At 46.7% G+C, this 22,005-nt stretch overlaps 1 protein-coding gene across 4 annotated transcripts; it reads left to right on the plus strand.

The window, feature by feature from the left end:
• The first annotated feature begins 11,024 nt into the window (after nucleotides 1-11,024).
• INKA1 (inka box actin regulator 1) lies at nucleotides 11,025-19,275 on the plus strand. 4 transcript variants are annotated; one of them, XM_079964363.1, is made up of 2 exons: nucleotides 11,025-11,254; nucleotides 18,311-19,275. In XM_079964363.1, exons 1-2 carry the CDS (start codon nucleotides 11,204-11,206, stop codon nucleotides 19,178-19,180), a joined length of 921 nt encoding a protein of 306 aa, XP_079820489.1. In that variant the 5' UTR covers nucleotides 11,025-11,203; the 3' UTR covers nucleotides 19,181-19,275. The 4 variants fall into 4 exon arrangements, with proteins under 4 accessions (XP_079820489.1, XP_079820487.1, XP_079820488.1 ...); XM_079964361.1 differs by lacking the exon at nucleotides 11,025-11,254 and adding an exon at nucleotides 11,549-11,738; XM_079964362.1 differs by lacking the exon at nucleotides 11,025-11,254 and adding an exon at nucleotides 16,103-17,716.
• Nucleotides 19,276-22,005: the final 2,730 nt, after the last annotated feature.

Here is a 22,005-nt window from a genome sequence, read left to right on the forward strand (position 1 = left end):
ATGGAAAGGTGACATACAAAGAAAAAGATGCATGTATGTATGTCTGAAGAGGGAGAAGGGTGTCGACATCCACCCCTAGCAGCCGCTTCTACTGCTTTGAGAGCTCAGAAAGCAAGATACACAGAGGATACTATCTTCCCTCTGGGAGAAATTGAGAGGGAGATTAGAGAGTATAGGGATGAATACACAACATACTTTTAAAGCTCATGACTTCCCCCAAGCAATCCTGGAACTGTTAAGGGGTAAGCTATAGTCCCCAGGATTCTTTGAGGAAGCAGTTTGGTAAACACATGGCATGCAACAGCCTAAGAATGGAGGGAGGGGAGCTTCCATGGTGCAGTGAGGGTCTGCAGGATGGAAGCTGCCAGGAGAGCAGAAGGCAGAAGAGCTTTGGGGCCTGCATTTTTGTGCATAAATTCTGCTTCCATTTATGGCCAAGTTTCCAGCTACTTATTGTTGCACACATTGAGGGTCGAGAGGGGATTATTCTGTGAGCCAAATGACAGTCCTGAACACGATTTGATCTTATTTTTAAGAACCACCACATTGCCATGGGGAGCGTCTTGTGACCTAACAAAACTTTCTTATTTGTACACTGAGCCACTCCAGTCCCTCCCAGGTTTTCTCTTTTTGGCTTATATGTATATATAGTAAATGTAATTGGAGATGTTTGCAAGCCTGTGATGTATTTTAAAGCTTCAGCGGACTGGATAAATATAGCTGTACAGTACATCTATGCACACGTAGCTGTGACCTGAGTTGATGGGCACCATTGAAGCTTGATGTGTAGGAAATCCAGGCCAGGACCATGCGGGTGTGGGGAGCAGGAAAGGAAACCCTGTAGGCAGGGGTTGAAGTGGACAGAACATATGATGGAGCCCTGGATAAACATTTCATCCACATTCATTGCTGAGTTTAGATATTATTGAAGTTCGATAAAAGCATGTTCCAACCCTCTTACATCACTGCTTGTAGAAAGAGATTGAGGGATTTAGCCAAAGTGAGATGGCAGGAATATGGGGATGCAAGGAGTCAGCCTAAGCAATGGGTGAGGAGATTGCAAGGCTGGTGTAGAAGTGGGCTGGGATAATAGGTGCTTATGGAGTGCTGCTATTTTCAGGTGGGATTCACTCTCATCCCGGCAAATTCAGTTTTCACAATTATAGTTGACTGGGAGGTATTCCCCCAAAAGATAAGACTTTTTGCACTGGAAAGTGTGGCATAACAACTGCTTTGATGCAACATCATCTAAGCTCACTGAAAACAAATCTGGATGAATGCTCAACAAACAGATTGTCCAGAAGTACCTGCAAGCAGAGCATGAAAAAAGAGTGAGGAAGTGGGAGAATTGAAATTGACAGCTCATGGGAACTGCTGGCAAGTTGCTGGGGGCTACAATGAGTATCAATGTGAAGGGACTGTGACTTGGATCGTTCCCGTTCCCTGCTTCTCTCTCTGTGTGTGTTTTAAGTATTTATGTGTCCTGCACACATGTGAAGTTGTGGCTGAAAGAGGAAGTTCTCCTGGCCTTGGCTGGAGGCCCTTTGGGGGGATGGGGGGGGGGGAGTCTGCACTGGGAGAGGATTTTGTACAGGAAGAGAACTGCCAAGGAGTGGGGGGTGGGAGAGCTGCGTATCCGTTTCTGCAGTGAAGGAAGTGCCCAGCTCACAAGATACATACATACCGTGCAAAGTCTGGAAGGAAGACTTGGCTTAGCTGCTAAGCCTTAGGAAGTCAGGAGACTCTGGAGAGGAAAAATACATCCAGCGAGAAGCTGGAGAACTTGATAAAAAGAGGATGGCTGGTTGGCTAGAACTGAGAGGCTTGTTCTTGCCATGTGCCCCAGGTACACTTGGGGCACCTCCTCACTTCACACAGCAAACACAAGTTCTACATGCACACCAGTGTTTCCCCAGCAAACGTGTAAAGTGTGAATAATTTGCTAGCTGCACTTTCTGTGTTTACTGCAGGAAACACTGGCGTACACACAGCAAAGGTGTGTTAAGCTTCCTTTTCTGATCTTCTAAGGAAAGGGTGAGGAACCTATGGCCCTCCAGATGTCCTTTCTGGGCATTGGCCGTGCTAGGTGGGAGTTGGTTGATTGGAGCTAGAATTTTAAAACATAATGGAAGTACACCACTGAATGAACACCTGCATACTGAGTCTGTGTATACACATGTACACAGCAACTTGTTTGTAGCACAGAAGTGTGGTTTTCTGCAATCTGGAATCGTTTATGTTCAACCTCAAAATGCTGCTTGCTTCCATTCTAGATGGATTCTAGATCCTGCCACTCACAAAGGTGGATGTGGTTATGTGATATGCATTTGAAAACCTTTGCCTTGATTAGGTTCTCTAGGTTATTAGGTTATTTCCTCCCTTAACATGCCCTAGCTGAATGAAGAAGGAAATGGTTGTTGAATGAAGGAAATGGAATGAAGAAGGAACTGATTGCGATCCTGGCATGCACCTACCCATTATGTCATTGGGCAGGTGTGGATATCTCCCTACCATTGCCAGGACTGCCTATACCTGTTTTCATTTGTTTTCGGACGGACACACTGCAGGGTAATGAAGAATCAATCTGCAATGAGCTTTCATTTTCAGAATGAAACCAGTTTTTCAAGGAGTGTTTTTCAGGGGCAAAAAAAAATAAATGCAATATTTCTACATTGTGTGTAGACAACATAGAGAAACAAGTACTCAGTCTCCATTGATTCTAGAATAAAATCTCATGTGTGTGTTGCATCTGTTGAGAGAATCTGTGTATACCTAGAACCTACTCCTACATTACCTGCATGTTATTTTTAGAATTGCCATTTAACCAGGCAGGGGGTGGAGGACTGGCCAGTCCTGCTGTTCTGCCTTTTAACATCATCTGGATGCACAGAAAACAGCAGATTCACACTATGCAGATAACTACTATCACTTACTAATGTCTGCACACACACCACACTGCTGTTAAAGACCAGTTGAAAAGTTGCTGACCCTGCATTTATTCTGCCTGAATGTGTTACAAACAGCTGTGGCAGAGCCAGAGGAGGAGGACCCATAAACACAGACAAGCTTTGCTGCAAAGTACATTAGCAAACATTTGTTTTAAACGTTTTTAACAGCAAGGAGAGATTTGGTAGTCATGGAAGACTTCAACTATCCTGATATCTGTTGGAACTCAAACTCTATGGACAATATAAGATCCAACATATTTTGCAATTGCCTCATTAACAATTTTTATTTCCCAGAAGATGGAAGCAGCAGCAGCAAGGGGATCATCTCTCTTGGACCTGGTCCTCACCACCTGGGAGGAACTGATAAATGAAATGGAAGTACTGGGAACCTTGGGAGGAAGTGATAATGTCCTGGGTTTCATGATACAAAGGCAAGGGAAAGCTGAGTGTAGTCAGACACACACTCTGGACTTTAAGAAGACTGATTTCAAAAAGCTTAAGGAACTATAGGGTGTGATGCCATGGTCATAAATACTCAAAGAGAAAGGAGTCCAAGATGGATGGGAGTGTCTTAAAGGTGAAATATTGACAGCACAAAGGCAGACAATTCCAATGAGAAATAAAAGTGGGAGGCATCTAAAGAAACTAGTGTGGCTGCATATGGAGCTTACAGATGAGCTCAGATGTAAGAGGGGCATGTATAAGAAATGGAAGAAATTGGAAACCATGAAGGAGTATATAGTATAAAGGAGTAGCCACCTGTTGCAGGGAGAAGGTCAAGTGGGCCAAAGCTCAGAATGAACTCAGGCTAGCAAGAGAGGTTAAAAATAATAAAGGTTTCTTTGGCTATGTTTGAAGCTAGAAGAAGAACAAGCAAGTAGTACATCCTTTGTATGAAGAAGACGGATAATCCATTTACAGTACAGGTTGGAAGTGTAAAGAAGCAGCAGGAACCTTTTTTTCACATGTGGTGGACATGTAAAAAGGTAAAAGTATATTGGGAAATGACTTATAATGAGTTGGGGGGGGGGGAAAATGTTTAAAATTACTTTCTCAAAAAAACAGAGTCCTTTTTATTGGTAATAACCCAGACAGAAACTCCTAGGTGTCAGAAAAGGTTATACATGTATGCAACAACTGTGGCCTGTGTTTTGTTAGCCCCAAAATGGAAAGTGAGTGAGGTCCCAACTAAAGAGGATTGGCAATTTATGCAAGAATATGCAGATTTAACACATAGAATAAGAGAGCAAGAAGAACATATATTTAAAGAAGAGTTGAAAACATTTATTGAATATATGGAAAATAACTGCAGAAAGCTGAAAACATTGGCAGCATTAAGATAAATTCAGCCATGTAATTTGATTGATGTAAAAGTGGAAAACTGATCTGAATGGTTACAGTAAGATATGCAGGAATGTATGATATGTAAAATGAACCATGGAAGGAGAAGAAAGGAAGTCACTGGATATTTTAAAGTTTGTAAAATGTTTTTTTTTAAAAAAGTTTTTTTTTCAAAAACTTAATAAAAATTATTGTAAAAATGAGAAGAGGAGGAGACGGATAATTGCTATTGGGAGACAGAGAGAAGGAGGAACTGCTCAACATCTGCTTTGCCTCTGTTTTCACCCAAAAGGAAAGCAGTGCCCAGCTTGGTGATAACAGAATCCAAGTCTCTGCTTGGAAACTATCTGACCAAAGGATTCTGGTCTGAAGACGCTGGCCAAGCTAGCTCTTTGTCAAAAGATTCCCATTCTGTCATAAAGTTCCCAGGTGCAATTATATCCATGAAAGGTTTATGTGAAACACGTTGAGTTTTAAATGGCAATGCAGGCACCAGGGTGGTATCTGGAGTCAGGATCTGAGAGAATGAATTCAAGGGCCGGAAGCATCTTGTCAAATTGTCACAGTGGCAAACGTAAGGGCAAGCCTGTCCCAAAATAGTCCCATAAGGGAAAGCAAAACAACCCATGCTACTGTCAAATGCCAGCAAGACCTACCTACAATATAGCTCATGCCCTTCTCTCCCACGCACTCCGCCCCGCTCACAATCTTGTGAGGAAAAGGCCCGACTTCCTGCTATAGAAATGGCCTGAGCCCAGCTGCCCTCAGTTTCTCAGTGGGTGTGTACCAGGGAGCTGCTGCAGCTTGCACCTGACAGCTTGAACCCTGAGGAATGAGTAGGAGGAAAGGAGGAAGAAGAGCCTCCAGTCTGGGTGGGGTACCCACAGAGCTTCAAGCAGCCTGCCAGCTGGATTTGGAAAAGTGCCCTTTCCCTGTGATAGGACGACCCAACGTTTAGCCACCACCCATCTTGGATGGCACAGGCGAGGATCTGAATGCAGGGCAGGAATAGGGATTGTCATTGGAGGTGGAAGCTGATTATATTACTATCACCAGCAGGGGCATGGGCATAACCCGGGGGGGGGGGGGGGGCAGGGAGGTGCAGCTGTGGGTTAAACCACAGAGCCTAGGGCTTGCCGATCAGAAAGTCAGTGGTTCGAATCTCCGTGACGGGGTGAGCTCCCGTTGCTCGGTCCCTGCTCCTGCCAACCTGGCAGTTCGAAAGCACGTCAAAGTGCAAGTAGGTAGGAAGGTAAACGGTGTTTCCGTGCACTGCTCTGGTTCACCAGAAGCGGCTTAGTCATGCTGGCCACATGACCCAGAAGCTGTACGCCGGCTCCCTCGGCCGGCTCCCTCGGCCAATAAAGCGAGATGAGCGCCACAACACAGAGTCGGCCACGACTGGACCTAATGGTTAGGGGTCCCTTTGTAACTGAGGTTCTTCACACAACCCAACAAAAGGCCTGCCCTCCCCCACAAAAATCCTGGCTACACTCATGAGCAGGGGGTTGAAGTAGTTCCTATGTAATCTTCTATGCTCAGATCAGATGCTGCTGTTGCTACAGCCCCAGCAGACAAGTACCTCTGGGACCTCAGGTATGATGAAGCTCACTGACATCAGATAGTCTTTAAGTAGAAACACGTGTGGTGAAAATTCCCTTGGTTAAACTGCTGAAGATGAGGTCAGTCAAGAGAGGGACTGCATGTGAACAACCCTCACCCATGGCCTCCATCTTAATCCTCAGGATTTGCCTCACAGAGCCAGTGGCCAATGTGTCTCTAATTTAGCAAAACACTAAGTACACAAAAATTTGTTTGCTGAATTTGTATCTCACCTCTCCAGTAAATGTTACTCAAGGCTCACATACCCTCAAATATTTATCCGATGAAAATAGGGACACCCTATTCAACAACAACAACAATTTTATTATTTATACCCCTTCCCATCTGACTGGGTTGCCCCAGCCACTCTAGGCAGCTTCCAACATATATAAAAACATAATAAAATATTAAACATGTAAAAACTCCCTTATACAGAGCTGCCTTAAGATGTCTTCTAACAGTTGTATAGTTACTTATCTCCTTGGCTCAGGGGGTTGCATAGCTCCAAACCCTCCAAAGAAAATAGGGGTGTCCTACCACACCCTCCAACATTTTCCTGATGAAAATATGGACATCCTAAGGAAAAGCGGACATTCCAGGATCAAATCAGAAACCAGAACAGCTTCTGTAAATCTGGGACTGCCCCTGGAAAACAGGGCTCCATTTTTGACTGGGGTCCTAAACTGTGGAAAATTATTAGTATAATAATTCACTTTTTCATGACAGTGAAATGCTTTCTGTTGGACCAGCTTCTGTTGGTGGAAGAGCATATGTTCACGATTTTTCAGTGACTGAGCAAATTAGTATGATTTCCATTAGAAATAATCCCCCTTTCCCCAAAGACAGGGTGCGAAAAAAAGTACGTACATTTGCAGATAACAAATACATAGTTTTCCAGAATTCTCAGGTGAATGCCTTCTTCTGTTATGAGGATTACCTAATTATTTTAAAGCTAGCTTATGATGTGTACATAAAGATAGTTTTAATGCTGTTATAAATATTTGCATAATACCGGCAATGCAAAACTCTGGTGCTTTATCCATTGTTTGAGGTAGCATCTGATAATTGAATTGAGGTCAAGCTTTAGCACTGCTCAAATAACTACTTGGGCAGGTAGGGTCTGGGAAGTTCCTAGCCTGAATGGTCAAGATAGAGGAAATGACATAGGGATGAATGAGTAAGACTGCACACATTATCCCTTTAAAGCACATTCAAAGCTCACCCCCCAAAAATATATATATATAGAAAATGTAGTTTTTCTCTTGCAGAGCTACAATGCCCAGCACCCTTAACAAATTACAGTGCCTGGACTTGTTTGAGGTGGAAAATGTACTTTAATGGTATAGTTTGTATGCATCATAGATGGCTCCAACTGGATAGGTAGGATAATCTAGGTGCAGAGGAAGGGAAGACACTGGAATCCAAGGGAATTAATCACAGGAATTCTGATGCAGAAGAAGGAAATGATTTTCCCGGTGAGCTCAGCTCCAAATCAAAACTAGAGGAATCTACCAAACTTGTCTAATGACTCTGGCATATGATGATAACAATACAGCAGCTGACTACAGCAGCTCCTGGAATCTGGTTAGTTATTTAATACATGCAAACATAGAGTACCCTCAGTATTCATGATGCTTTACAGAGTTGATAAATAACATAGTTCTCTGCTCCAAGGAGGTTACAATCAAAAACAGACAAAGCGGAAGATAAGAGGATGGCAGAAGGAGACAAGAGTCACAAAAGGTGAATGTGAGCAAAGGCAGTTCTATGTACATACAGGTCATTATTGTTCCATCACGCATAGGGGGAAACGGGCGGCATCATGTTAAAGAGCATGAGATATTTGGGCAGATGAAGATGGTGGAGTTGGAAAAGCAAAGGTCAGGAGTCAATAGAAAACAAGACTAATATCAAGTGCGGGGCAAAACCAGGGAGGCAAGGAGGGCTTTTGTTCTGGAAACGGAAGGGGACAGAAAGCCAAGTGGAAGGATTTTAGGAGCACTGCACAAACTTAATGACAGGAGAAGTGAGCTCCTTTTTCAGTGGGATTCTGAATATGCTTTGCTTGGCATGGTCAAGTTAGCCTGGCCTCAGCTTATCTTGGCAAAGGAGCTGTGTATATGTTCTCTATCCTATCACCCTTGTGGGTACCACACAAAGAGAGCTGAGCAATGGAATCTGGACCTCTGCTGCCAACACATTCCTATCACTTTCCCTGCTTTGGACCAGCAATTTGCTCCAGCTCCCAGCACTAAGGGCCATATTTCACCCATAATCCATCCACTAAAAATACATAGAGATTTATGTTGTTGAAGAAGACAACGAGAAGGCAAGAGTCCTGCTGGATCTGACCCATGGCCCACCTAACCCAACATCCTCTTACCCACAGTGGCCATCCAGGTGCCTTTGAGAAGCCCACAAGCAGGACGTGAGCGCATTTGCCCTCTTCAGCTTGTGATCCCCAGCAACCAGTGGCGTAGCGTGGGTTGTCAGCACCCGGGGCAAGGCAAGTAATTTGCGCCCCCTAACCTGTGGATTTGCGCCCCCTAACGCGTGGATTTGCCCTAACCCCAGATGTTGCGCCCGGTGCGGCCGGCCCCCCCTGCACCCCCCACGCTACGCCACTGCCAGCAACTGGTATACAGCAACCTTCTGTCTCTGATACTGGAGGTAATATATAACCATGAAAGCCTGTAGCGACTGTTAGCCTTATTCCTCCATGAACTTAACTCCTAAGTTGGGAGTTACCATACCTCTTGTGGTAGCAAATCCCACTGTTTAACTAAGTGCTGCATGAAGAAGTACAGTGGTACCTCGAGTTACATACGCTTCAGGTTACATACGCTTCAGATTACAGTCTCTGCTACCCCAGAAATATTATCTTGGGTTAAGAACTTTGCTTCAGGATGAGAACAGAAATCATGCTCTGGTGGCGCGGCGGCCCCATTAGCTAAAGTGGTGCTTCAGGTTAATAACAGTTTCAGGTTAAGAGTGGACCTCCGGAACGAATTAAGTACTTAACCCGAGGTACCACTGTATTTTCTTGTGTCTGTCCTGAATACCCTAGCATTCAGTTTCTTTGAATGAATTACCGGTAAGTCTTTTGAGGGGAGGAGAAAAACTTTTATCTATCTGCTTTCTCCAGACTATGCATCATTACATACCTCTATCATATCCGCTCTTACTCACTTTCCGCCTAAATAGCCCCAAATTTTGTAACCTTTCCTCATAGTGGAATAATCCCAGCCTCAAAATCATTCTGTTTGTCTTCTGCCTGCTTCCCGGCACCAAAGTATTCTTTCTGAGATGTGGCAACCGGAACCGCTCACAGTATTCTGCAGTTATTTGTTTGCAAAGAAAGTCGACAACCTTGAGTCAATGCAAGCATTATCTCATACTTTCCAGGGCATTTTCCCATCACTTATCACAAAAAGTCTGATCTTTTGAAGAATTGGTTTGTTGCGCAAGAGCCTCAGCTTAGTCTTAATTGTGCAACCTGAGTTTTTCAGCGTGTGATTGAATCTCACTCAAGAATAGCAACAGGCCGGAAGTACCCAAAGACTCCTTTCCTCCAGTTCAGGCATAGATTCCTTCCATGCATCTTTCACAGTGAAGACAGAGAAGGAGCTGCCGACAGCAAGGCACAGGCCTAATAGTGTGCATATCTATTTGGGACAGGAATGCTTAACTAAAAGCATTTAGAACCCCAAAATCTGCAATTTTTGTCACTGTGAAAATCATTATTTAGACCTTTCTCCCTTTTTTTTTGCATTTCATATAAATCTGGCTTGCCAAACTTCTAAGATGAGGATTTCAAAAAATTAGTCTAGAGTTCCATGCCAGCTTAGCTTTGGAATAGGTGGAATTTTATTGTTCCAAGCATGTACTGAATGCAATTCCGTCACATAACTGCATCCAGGCCTTCTCCTTATCTGGTTGTCTTCTTGAGCAATTAGAGCACTCCCACCCCCCTTAGAAATTAACAGCCAAACTAGACTGTTATGGGTGGTACAACAGGAAGAAAACTGATATTCTCTGCCACAGAAGCATGCCCCAGAATTAGGCACACTAAATACAGTGGTACCTCGGGTTACATATGCTTCAGGTTACATACGCTTCAGGTTACACACCTCGCTAACCCAGAAATAGTGTTTCAGGTTAAGAACAGTTTCAGGTTAAGAACGGACCTCCGGAACGAATTAAGTACTTAACCTGAGGTACCACTGTACAGAGGCTAATTTAGGGAAGTGCGACTAGTTCAGTCACACTAAGCACTGAGCTTAGGGGGTGCTGCAGGGGGCGCTGTAACTCTGATGGAGACGGGAAGGTGAGAGGTGGGGGGAGGCACCAAATTTGGGTGTTGCACAGGGCACCGCTGAAATTTGAGACCTTAAGATGCTCCACTGTTAAATATCTAAGAGCAAGTAGTACATATTATGAGTAATTTCCAATAGATGGTGAAGGTGGACATCTCTTTTTCTGGCAGGCTCCTACACCTTTAAAAGCAGCAAGGCCGGCAGAAGTTGAGAACGTAAGAGGTCTGCAGGATCAGCCCAAATGTCTATCCAATCTTCTCTCTTCTCCTAGTGCCAACCAGACGCCTATGGGAAGTCCAACAAGAAAATCTGTTGGCAGTAGGGCCATGCAATGTGGGAAAGCATCACCTGTTGGATCTCTGCCTGCTGCTCCACTGTTAAATAGCACAGGGACCCTGCCCAGGAAAAAAAGACGACAACCCTATATGGAGAGTACGCGCTCGATGACAACAAAGAACTTAGGGCTGTGCAGTAGTGGAATCGTTTATTTTGTGACTTGGCTTGGCCATCGTAGCGCTGCGGCAGCTGCATGCAATCTCCCTGCCGGAGGTGGGCTGCAGCAGCGTAGCAAGCAAAATAACAGCGGCAGTTGCTCCGTGCCCAAAAGGGTCCCGACCCCCGAACAGCCCGTTTGCTGCGCCGGCCCCCCGTCTCTCCACCCGCAGCACCTTTTGGCTCCTAATATGGGGCTCTAATTAAATTACAGAAGACCCGGGGAAGTTCGGGTTACAGGCACCCACCTCGCCCGCTCATTGGCTGCCGGCGGAGCAGAGACGGTGCCTCGGGCGCTCATTGGTCCGCTCGCGAGACGGGGGCGGGGCTCGGCCCGAACCAAACGGGCCGCTCTGCCCGCTCAGGACTGAGCTGGGGAGAAAGTCGGAGTCTCGCCCAGACAGCGAGAAACTTTCCTCGCTGGCGCGCGGGTCTCTCGCTGGAGTCCCTCGGACAGCAGCCGCCCCCTTCCGCTGGCAGGCATCTGAGCGCCCCGGCTCTGGCATGCACAGCGCCCGCCTCGACGCCTTCGTGAGCCACCTCCGCGCAGAAGTGGTAAGTGCAGGGAGGTGCCTGAAGCAGGGGGGAGATCGAGGTGGGCTGGGGGGGGGGGAGAAGCCGGGGGACGCGCCGTCGGGGGGCTCCGGGTGTCGAGAGAAAGCAGCCTGGACGAGGAGCGGTGCCTTTGATCGCGCCTACCGTTCCCCCCGGGAGAAAGCCTTCTGCACGGAAAGCGCCGGCGCAGCAAGACGGGGCTTGCGGCTTCGGCGCCTGTGTGCAGTTGCGGGTTGCGTCCCGCCCTGGCTGGCTGAGGGAGCTGTCAGCGCCGCGTTGCCTCATTCTTCGGCCAGACGTTGCTGTTCCGTCCTCCGCTCTGGCTAATGAGGTGGCGGGTCACCCTATCCTGGCGCCGATGCCACTGTAAGGCTGTCCCTGGAGGTGACCTCCTTGGCCTCAGAGACCTGATCTCGCTGCGGAGGAGTCGGCATCCCGGCGGCGCTGCCGCTAAGACTACCATCCCGGGCGCGTCTACATAGGAGTAAGTCCCGTGGAACTCGTCGTGCGCTCCTATTATTAGGGGACGCGGCATGTTGGAAGTCCATCCCGTGCAGGGTGACTTGGGTGCCAACCCCGGGGAAATCGGTGGGGTATGTTTCAGAGTGACGATCACGCTGCACAACGGACGCCTAGAAATCCGTGCCCGCTAATCCCAGAAGGGGAGGGTCTGGTAATTTTAATAGTGAATGAAATGGGTTCTGCGCGCGTTTGTGCGGTGCTTCGTACGTTCCTGCCAATCAGAATAGATTCTGGGGTTGAGGAACCCGGGTGATCCCTGGTTCAGCTTGGAACAGATCTCGCAGAGTGAAGATGAGCCTTGCGTGCTGAAGAGGGAGGCGGGAGACGAGGAGGCCTTTCTTTATGTGGGGGGAAACATGAAACAGGAGGAAGATATGGAATCAGCTCTGAAAATAGAATTTTGCAAATCCCCCATGTATGGAGGAGCCTGCTTATGGACAAAGGAAAGGCTTGCTTTCGAAGTTTCTCATTTGAACAGCCCAGCTCACTTTCACACTGTTACTTGTGGTGGACAGAGGGAATAGGACTCTCCCTGTCGCGCATCCTGAGGTCTTCTAGAAACAAGTCCATCCATGGGGCTTACCCTCTAGTGCTTGGTCTGGGTACTGCAGACTGTAAACAGTCCCTAGAGAAGATTCTGCCACACTAGAGAACTTGGATGGTTTATGGATGTGTCTTGTGTGTCTGGAAAGAGAGGGCTTAGGCTTTCTGTATGCACCCTTATTTCTGTGTAAGAAATGGCTGCATGTAGTCTACATGTGGGCATGTAGTCTACAGAGGACAAGATGGTTGGACAGTGTTCTCGAAGCTACAAACATGAGTCTGACCAAACTGCGGGAGGCAGTGGAAGACAGGAGTGCCTGGCGTGCTCTGGTCCATGGGGTCACGAAGAGTCGGACACGACTAAACGACTAAACAACAACAGTCTACATGTGAAGTCTCGTGCTTATGCCAGATTAGAATAGCTTCTGAGATTCCTCTGATATTCTGATGATGCGAGTCTACTAGAGTCGGCTCCAGAGTAAATCTCCTCTCATGGATCTCTTCATGCATTGGTGAGTTTATCCTGGAAGCAGTGAGCATCTGCCGGCTGCCATTTTAAATTGCTCACAATGGTCCCAATGCAGAGGTTTCAGGGCATTGTAGGAAGTCAAAATGATGGCCTAAGACCCTCAGGGAGCTTAGCTCAGGAATCAGCACTGGTGGGCCTTGCTGGAGTCCTGGCAGCTGGCTAATGGTACCATGTCCCAACTGCACCAGGATTCTGCCTGGGCTACCTCTAGTGTTCCACACCCTCTTTGTTCTCATCCCAGTAGGAAATGCTGAGCTTGACCATTGAAGGGCAATGTTAGGTAGGTTTTCTTCCCCCAAATCAGGGTGTTCCTAGACTGTGGGATCTCCTTCACAATCCTGAAAGAAACACAGCCAGACAGATAGAGTTCTGTATCATATTTGAATAGGAATCGCAGTTTTCCAAGTATGCCAAAACACAGAGGATCCATGTGGACCATCCAAATTGTTCTGCATAACAATATGAGAGAGGGGAAGTTCTCATACAGGAAGTGATGTAATGATGGAAGGAGTTTTGAGCTACTTAGCTATTGAATTCTCCTCTGAGTCAGAACCAGAAGGCTAGCAGATGTCAGCTCTCTTCAGACTTTCTCTGACAGAGTTCAGTAAACACATGAGGAGGGGGGGACATGGCAGGCTTTCTCCCTCCCCATTGTCCTGTCAATCGATTGCTCTCCACAAGTTGGAGGGTGATCATCTGACAAGGGGAACTTCCTGTCACCATCCCCATACATTTTAGAACCCTGGAAGATCAGGGTGGGGAACCCACAGTATGTACGAGGGTGAAGCTGGTGTGTGTCCCCTCCCCAGTGTATTTACTGAACTCTGAATGAGGCTGTTGTGAAAGATGAAAGTCTCTAGAAAGCTTAATGCAGTCTCTGTTTCATATTTATATCAGGGAGGGGCACTTTGACAGACACTATGAATGCCGTCCTTATAAGGGGCATGGCAGCTCCCTTGCAAAAGCCATACTGTGAGGCTTGCAGAAGCTTTACAGTGGTACCTCAGGTTAAGTACTTAATTTGTTCCGCAGGTCCGTTCTTAACCTGAAACTGTTCTTAACCTGAAGCACCACTTTAGCTAATGGGGCCTCCTGCTGCTGCTGCACTGCTGGAGCATGATTTCTGTTCTCATCCTGAAGCAAAGTTCTTAACCTGAGGTAATATTTCTGGGTTAGCGGAGCCTGTAACCTGAAGCGTATGTAACCTGAAGCATATGTAACCCGAGGTACCACTGTATTTTGTTTTGAAAATCAGGCCACTATAGATATGTGTGATAGCTCCTGCAGTGCCCGCCCCCCATGTTTCTTTTTGGTTGAAGCTTGTAGGCCATGGACATTACCCCAGCATGCATCGCTGAAAGGCATTCTCTGTATTTTGTGATGAAGGAAGGTTGTATGTGTAATGGAAATTTGTTTTGCTGTATTGTATTGGCAGTTGGAATTCTTATGTGCACTGCCCTGGAATCTATGTTTGGATGAAGGTATGGTTTAGGAATTTCCTAAATAAATAAAAGCTTTTTTCCCTGTAGTGTAGCATTGGCTGTTTTGCTTCTGGGCCCAACCCTGGTTTCGACGGTTAAAGGCGCTGCCTATAACGGTTTGAAGTTTTATGGTTAAAGTTTAACCTTTCGAGATGTACACATCCAGAGACCCATAGGGTTGATGTTGCTGGACTACAACTACCATCACCCCTGAGAATTGCTGGCTGGGGCTGATGGAGTTTGCAGTCTTGACAACATCTGGAATGCCACAGATTCCCTATACTGTACCCCTTTCCTTCATTCAGGACTGCTGTATGCCATTTAAGAGTGGGACAACAAGCTCTGGGCTTGTAGATAATAACTGCAACAGCTAAGAGCAGGACCTTCATGATGATTGCTCATAATCTTTGGAACCCACTGCCAAAAGATGTTATGTAGTCTACTTATTTTGTGGAAATTCAAGGGAAGGTGTCAAGCCTGCCTTTTAAGATGAATGCAGCTGATAGCAAACTGACAGAACTACAGCGGTACCTTGGTTTTCAAACTTAATCCATTCCGGGAGTCCGTTTGACTCCTGAAACCGTTCGAAAACGGAACGATTTGTTCAGCAACTAAGCCATTCGAGAACCAAGGTACCACTGTATAATAATAAAATCATATCAACAAAAACCAAGCATCAGGTCTTAAATCATTCAAGCTTCTGCTGAAAAACAGAACAAGAGTGCCTTAAACGTATTGAAAATAGATAAATAAATGTGAGGACTGAAATGGCTAATGCTGAACTTGGAAATCCGACACCTTTCGGCTGCCAGAGGGAAGCAACGTTTTGCAGGAATCTTGTTTTTTAAACTTGACTTCAAGGCATTTGCAAACAGCTGATTGCTCAGAGATGGTCTAGCGGCAACAGACCTAGTGGAGCCGACCTGTATGGAGCCATTAGTCTCCCATTTGGATGTGCTAAGCTTGTGGATCAATTTCTTGAGTTCTCCTCTGGCATCTGGAGGCCTTGCCTGGGAAATTGTCTGTGCTGACTGGCAGTACATAAGAGGCTCCAGGGCTTCGCAGTCATGAATGCTCAAGAGGCCACCTGGCTCTTTCTTCCCCTTACTCCTTCCCAAACTTGTCCAGCCAGGCAATGTGACATTAACATAGGAAGCTGCCTTATACCAAATTACGTAACTGGTCCATCCAGCAGCTTCAGCAGTATATTTCCCAGCCCTACCAGGAAATGCCAGGGATTGAAACTGAAAAATCAGATGCTCTGCCACTGAATTATGGCACTTCCCCATAGCTGGCCATGGATGTTGGTCTTGGGAAGGCATCAAGCACCCATGTGCTGTCTTGTCTTTTCCTTCACCCCCAATTAATTATTCTGACTGGTCCAGAAGAGGTAGAAGTTAAGTGGTTGCTAGGCAACTGGAATACATGCTTCCACAATTGCTTCCTGGCCAGAGATGCAATGGCGGTGGTTCAGGTAAAAGGAGGAGGCATGGCAGGAAGAGAGAGGAGACACAAAGCACAGGGTGGGTCAAAGAGTTGGTCCTCTCAAGAATTGCAACTTATGGGCCTGATCCACAGGTTAGAGGGAAAACATACTGCTTGGGAAGGGACATAGCTTTGCATGCAGAAGGTAGGACTGGAAATGTCTCTTATCCGAAACCTTGATGTTGCCAGTCAGTGAAGACAATACTGAGCTATGTAGACCAAGGACCTGACTTGGTATAAATGACTTGATATAAATCTGACTTAGTATAAATCTGGCTTGTTGGCAGCGTGATCTTTTAGCCAGATCCCAAGACAGGATTTCAAATCTTGGGGGAGCATACTGAGTCATAGCCTATGCGCATGTGTGATACTGACTCAGAAGAATTCCCTCTTTGCAGCTGCTCCTGAGCACTGAAACAACCGTTGTTTCCTAACCTGTGTAGTGTTCAGATAGGGGGTTGTCCTCTCATAAAATCCCATCAACGGCTGACTAACCATCGCTGTGTAAATAGAGTTTATCTGATGCGGTGCCTAAGAAAGGAGTTTGTGTTTTTCCTTGACAGGAAGTGTTATGCATAGGAGTTGGGGGAGGAAAGAGATGATCTATGGGCATTCCCCCCCCCCTTCTTTTTTTATGGCTCACATGGTTAGCCTTGCAATTGCGACTGGAGCCTAACCCAAAACAGACGTCTTGATGGGTTCCAGGTTTTCAGCCCAGCCACTGGGGGACTATTGCAAGCTGTGTCACCATCGGACCGACTAAATCAGTTGTCCACTACTTTGCCTGGAGGGGCCATGGGGACTCCTTACGGCACTGCTGTTTGCTGAACCATGGAGACTTTAGAAAACGACAGGAAGTGGGCCTGGAGGAACAGAGCAGAAGAAGAAATAAGATACCAGGACTCTGGTGGCCTTAGCATTTGAACATTTACCTCTGCACATTTCAACTGTTAGGGATAACCAGGGTTCATTTGTGGGCTTGTGAGAAATCTGCCTTTATATGCATCTCTTTCTGCAGTGATTTCTCTCCAACACACACAAGGACCCTGTAGTAACTTCTGACCATCTCTTTCATGCTGACCCACATTTTCCTTAGCCCCTGGGAGGGGTCTGTCACTATTCAATATGCTTGCCTGTTGGAGACTGAGCATATGCACCCCTTGCTTTCCTATGGATTTTTTTTTACAAGTGAACACAGGAAACTGCCTTATACTGAATGAGATCACTTGTCCATCTAGCTCAGTATTGTCTACACTAACTGGCAGTGACTCTCCAGGGATCTCCCCCAGTCCTATCTGGAGATGCCAGGGACTGAACCTGGGATCTTCTGCTAGCAAAGTAGATGCTCCACTCCTGAGCTATGGTCCTTCCTGAAAAGATGGTTTGCATCATTCTGGCTTGCTTGGATGTCCTGCCCTTCTCCTGTGCAACAGGGGAAAAAAAAGAGAGACCCCCCAGGTGGTTCTGGGTGAAAGGGGTGCAGGATTGTAATGCTTGTTATAGCTCCCAACTGAACTTCACACCCTTGTTTAAACTGCTGCAAATTAATACCTGCCCCCATTCCAGGCCCAGCTGATTACTCCTCACATTTCTGCGGCCTCCTCTCCCGGCTTTTCCCTCCTCTTGCCTGGCTGGGGGGGACGGGGACTGCTTGTGCAATACCTGGAGACTTCAACACACCCTCTGTGTGTCATCTTCTGCCGGGTAGGGCGGCTCACTCGCTGCAACAAGCTGCTGCTTGCACAGCCGGGGATGGTCTTGGAACGTGCAGGAGCTGCTGAAAAGCTCTGCCTCGGGGCTGGGGGCCTGCCGAGACGAGACGGGGCAAGGGCTTGCGCGTGCGGCTCCAGCTCCCAATTCCACACCTAGGCTAAGTCAGATCTGTGCCCCTCACACATCAAGGTAAAAACTGCAAGGAGGCTCGTGGCATTCGGCAGGCCTTGGAAACGCTGGCACATGCTGGGCTCGAGAGAGAGAGAGGCTTGGGCTCCTGGGCTGGGTAAGCCGAGTGCAACAGAGGGCTGCTTGTGGGACACAAGTACGCAGTGCTAATAATGTTACCGGGGAGCCAGAGAATAGATGTGTGGAGGCAGAGGACAGTCATTGGCATTAATTCAAGCAAATGATCTGATTTTTGCCTGAGGAGGCCTGGGTCATGCAGGGTCAGGAGCTCATTTCTCGGCAGTCAGTGATCCTCCAGTTTTCTGCCTTTTGCATTATTTGGACTCATGATCCACACAGGGCTTTCTCTCTGGGAATGTAGCCTGTAGGATTAAATCTACTTGGGCTAATAGTACAACCCTATACAAGTATACTCTGAAGTAGGCCACAGTGGGCATGTAGCAGTCTGTTTGAAGTATGTTTGAAGGCTCCAATCTGAATGCAATTTTGTGTTGTGCCATTTTCCCACAATGTTATGGGCAGTAGATCGTCTATTATGTTGTGCTGGTGGCAGTGGTAGGAAGATGACCATGTGTGTGTCTTCTCCCCTCACAGCTGTGCATGAAGGAGTCGAGTGAGGTGCTGCGGGGCCAGATGCAGTGCATGATGCGGACCCTCCACGACCTGAAGAGGGTGCACGACCGAGACATCCGACTGGACCCCCAGGAGATGAGGCCGCTCTCCGCCATGCCTTCCCCAAAGCAGTGTACCAGCCCACGGGTATCCGCCATTTCGGAAGCAGACTCTGCCTGTTGCCTGGAGACGGCCGTAGAGGAAGAGGTTGCCTTCTCTCCTCCGAGCAGCGAGAGGAGCTTGGAATTTGATTCGGGCTATTCTGAAGTGTCTGGGAGCAGCTGGCGGGATGAGGAAGGGCCCCCACCCCTGCGAGCCAGCAAGCTTTCCTCGGGGGGCTTTCTGCGCCGCCGGGCACCCGCCAGGAGGCCTAGGCCCAAATCTGCTTCAGATGCCTGCTTGGAGCGGTGGCGGGATGTCGAGCCCACAGACGCCGGGGACTGGACCGTGTCCCTTTTGTCACAGAGCCGCAACCGGCAGCCATTAGTGCTGGGGGACAATTGCTTTGCTGACCTGGTTGAGAACTGGATGGACTTGCCTGAGGAGAGCGGGGAACGGGGGCGGCTGCAGCGCTGGCTGGCTAAGCCCCATGGCTTCCTGCTCAACCTCTCTGGCAATGTACGCCGCAGGCTGGCTGGCATCTCGCGCACGGAGCGGGCCAAACAGGACCCTGACGGCACCAAGCGTTTTTCTTGCCCTGCAGGTCTGGGAGGGCGACCTCCATTACCCTACTTCCACCAGTCCTACGCCAACATCAGTGAGCTTTCCACAGACTGTAGCAGCTTTGCTGCCCTCATGAACTGCCGGAGCCGGCAGCCGATCATTTGCAATGATGTGATTGGCTACATCTAGCCTTGCCTCTCTTTTTTTAATGCTCTTTTTCTTAATGGAACAGATTTATATTTTTTACAGTTGTCTGTAAATAAATGTCTTTTTTCTACATTAAATCTGTCTGGTGTGTGTGCATGTAAATGGCATTGCTTGATCGAAACTACATTTTAGCTGTTCTCGGAGTCAACCCCAAGTAAGTCAACATATCCAGTCTTGTCTGTAGCGGAAGCATCATTTAAAATGCCAATGTACCGTAATAACATGAGTAAATATAAGAAGGCAAGGAACAATGAACTTTCAGCCCAAAGTATTTCCCCAGAAATTGAGAATACCAGTATGCCATGTTTTGATTCCTTGACATGGGTTGGCCTATCTTAAACTACAGACCTCAAATCAGTCTGGCAAATATCAGTATAGTACCTTTTGATTGTTGGAGAACATGAAGTTTGAAATACAGGATAGTCTGTCAATGCAATTGCAACTCTTGAGGGATTTGATGTAGAGAATGTGCCAACTTGAAACTGGAAGGAGTAGAAGCTACACTCCTAAGATAGTTAATTTAGGTTGATAAAATGGTGCAGAACGTTTTGTGCTAGATTTCAGTACAATTGTTGAAAAGCAGCCCGGAGGAGAACCAGTATACAGTGGTGCCCCACAAGACGAATGCCTCGCAAGACGGAAAACCCGCTAGACGAAAGGGTTTTCCGTTTTGGAGGCGCTTCGCAAAACGAATTTCCCTATGGGCTTGCTTCGCGAGACGAAATGTCTTGCGAGTTCCTGCGGGTTTCCCCCCTTCCCCCCCTTTTCTTAAGCTGCTAAACTGCTTATCAGCTGATCCGCTAAAAGCCACTAAACCGCTAATAGCGCTAATCCGCTAAACTGTCAATGGGCTTGCTTCGCAAGACGAAAAAACCGCTATACGAAGAGCCTCACGGAACGGATTAATTTCGTCTTGCGAGGCACCACTGTATGCTTCCATCAAGGGAGATTTCAAAAGGGCCAAGACAGGAGCCGTAAATGATGTCAAGAATCAATTGCTTTCTGGCATACACCTGCGATTATAGTGGGTACCATTTGTAGAGCAGGCCGCTAGCTAGCTCTGGTGCCCAAATAAAAATGGTGAAAGGAATAATCATAGCATGGCAATTAGTGCTCACATAAAAATAGGGACTTCATCTGTAAGGGATGTTCATTAGTTGCAGTTATGAAAGAGCAGAATAACAAACTACAACAAATCCAACCAGTTATTCCAAACCAATGTTTGCTGAAGCTTTCAAATTTACCATGTGTCCATACGCAAATGATATTCAAAAATACCTAGAACTGATGGACAAATGTGTTCGCTTTATCATTAAACATAATTGATGGAGCTAAGAACAGATAACAGTATGCAAAAATACTGTCGAACCACAGTAACACCTAACCGTGTTGATTAATCCCATCAGCAACATCAAATACCTGTGAAGAATGGCTAACAAGGACTACTGAAGACTAATTGCATGTCAGAGCCTTTCTTATGTTTCCAGGTTACATGAAAGCTGCAAGATCCAGTTGTTCCTACCCATCCTTTAAAATAATAGTGGGGATGAGTCAGAAAGCACACGATAACACAAATTACAGGATGTCTATCTGGGTAAATATTCCTGGCACAAAATATCAAGGACAAGGATGAAATATGTCGAAATTAAGAAGCATGGAGAAGTTGTGATAGCATAAACATACAGGAGAATCTGCCTTAAAAAACACACACCCCTGCATATAAGAATTGCTTTGCTGGATCAGACAAGATGCTTCCTTCATCAAGCATTTTGTTACCGACAGAAAATTACCAGATGCCCTGCGAAACCTACAAACAAGTATGGCTATGATGGCTATTCTTCCCATTACAGTATCTTCACTGCTTGGTCCTTGGAGGCTGGCTGCGATGCTGCGGGTCCATTTCAACAGCTTTCCCCGATCTGATACCAGCAACATCTGGAGGGTACCAGCTTCCCCATCCACTCCAATCCCTAAAAACTAAACAAAAAACCCCACTGTAAGCCACAGGACATCGCCAGAGTGATTTTCATTGCTTAATTATGCAAATAAATCAAGGGAATTTGGATGTTATGCATATTTCATCAGTGTCCTTAATTTGCATGATTCTGCATGCAATTGGTTTGATGGAGTTAGGAATTGTTTAACAGAGATTTGAGTAGTCAAACTAAAGCTACTGAAGTTAAGTGGTCCTGTCCCCTGACAAAGGAACACCCAGCAATGAAATATTGTTGATAGCTGCCCACAGGCTTCTCAGTCTCATCTCTGCAATCACGAGGACTAGAAAGATAACATTTAAAACAGATTAACAATGCAAGCCCATGCATGCCTACTCAGGAGTAAGTGTATTTAGCGAGGGTAGCCAACATGGTGTGCTCCAGGATGCTGCCGGACTCCCAACTCCCATCATCCCTGGCCATGCTGGTTGGGAGCAAATGTCATCTGGGCATTGGGCGAAGAAACACTTCCTTTTGTATTTCCTGAATCTTCTGAAGTTCACCTTCATTGGATGGCCCTGATTTCTAGTATTATGATTTGAGAGGGGGACTATCCCCGTTCTCCACACCATGCATCTCTTTCACATCTCCCCCTTGCTCACATAAAAAAAACCACCCACTTAAATGTTGTGGGCAACTTTTCCTTGTAGGGGAGTTTCTCCACCACCTCGATCATTTGGGTTGCCTCTTCCTGAACCTTCTATCTTCACAATATCCTTTTTGATTTGAGGCAGCCAGAACCCAGTGTTCCAAGTGTAGCTGCCCCACAGAGCCTTATGATGGTAGCAATTTTGTGTTTCAGACGCTTAATTG

The sequence above is a fragment of the Podarcis cretensis genome, assembly GCF_951804945.1.
Source record: "Podarcis cretensis genome assembly, chromosome: 2".
In the NCBI taxonomy this organism is placed as follows: domain Eukaryota; kingdom Metazoa; phylum Chordata; class Lepidosauria; order Squamata; family Lacertidae; genus Podarcis; species Podarcis cretensis.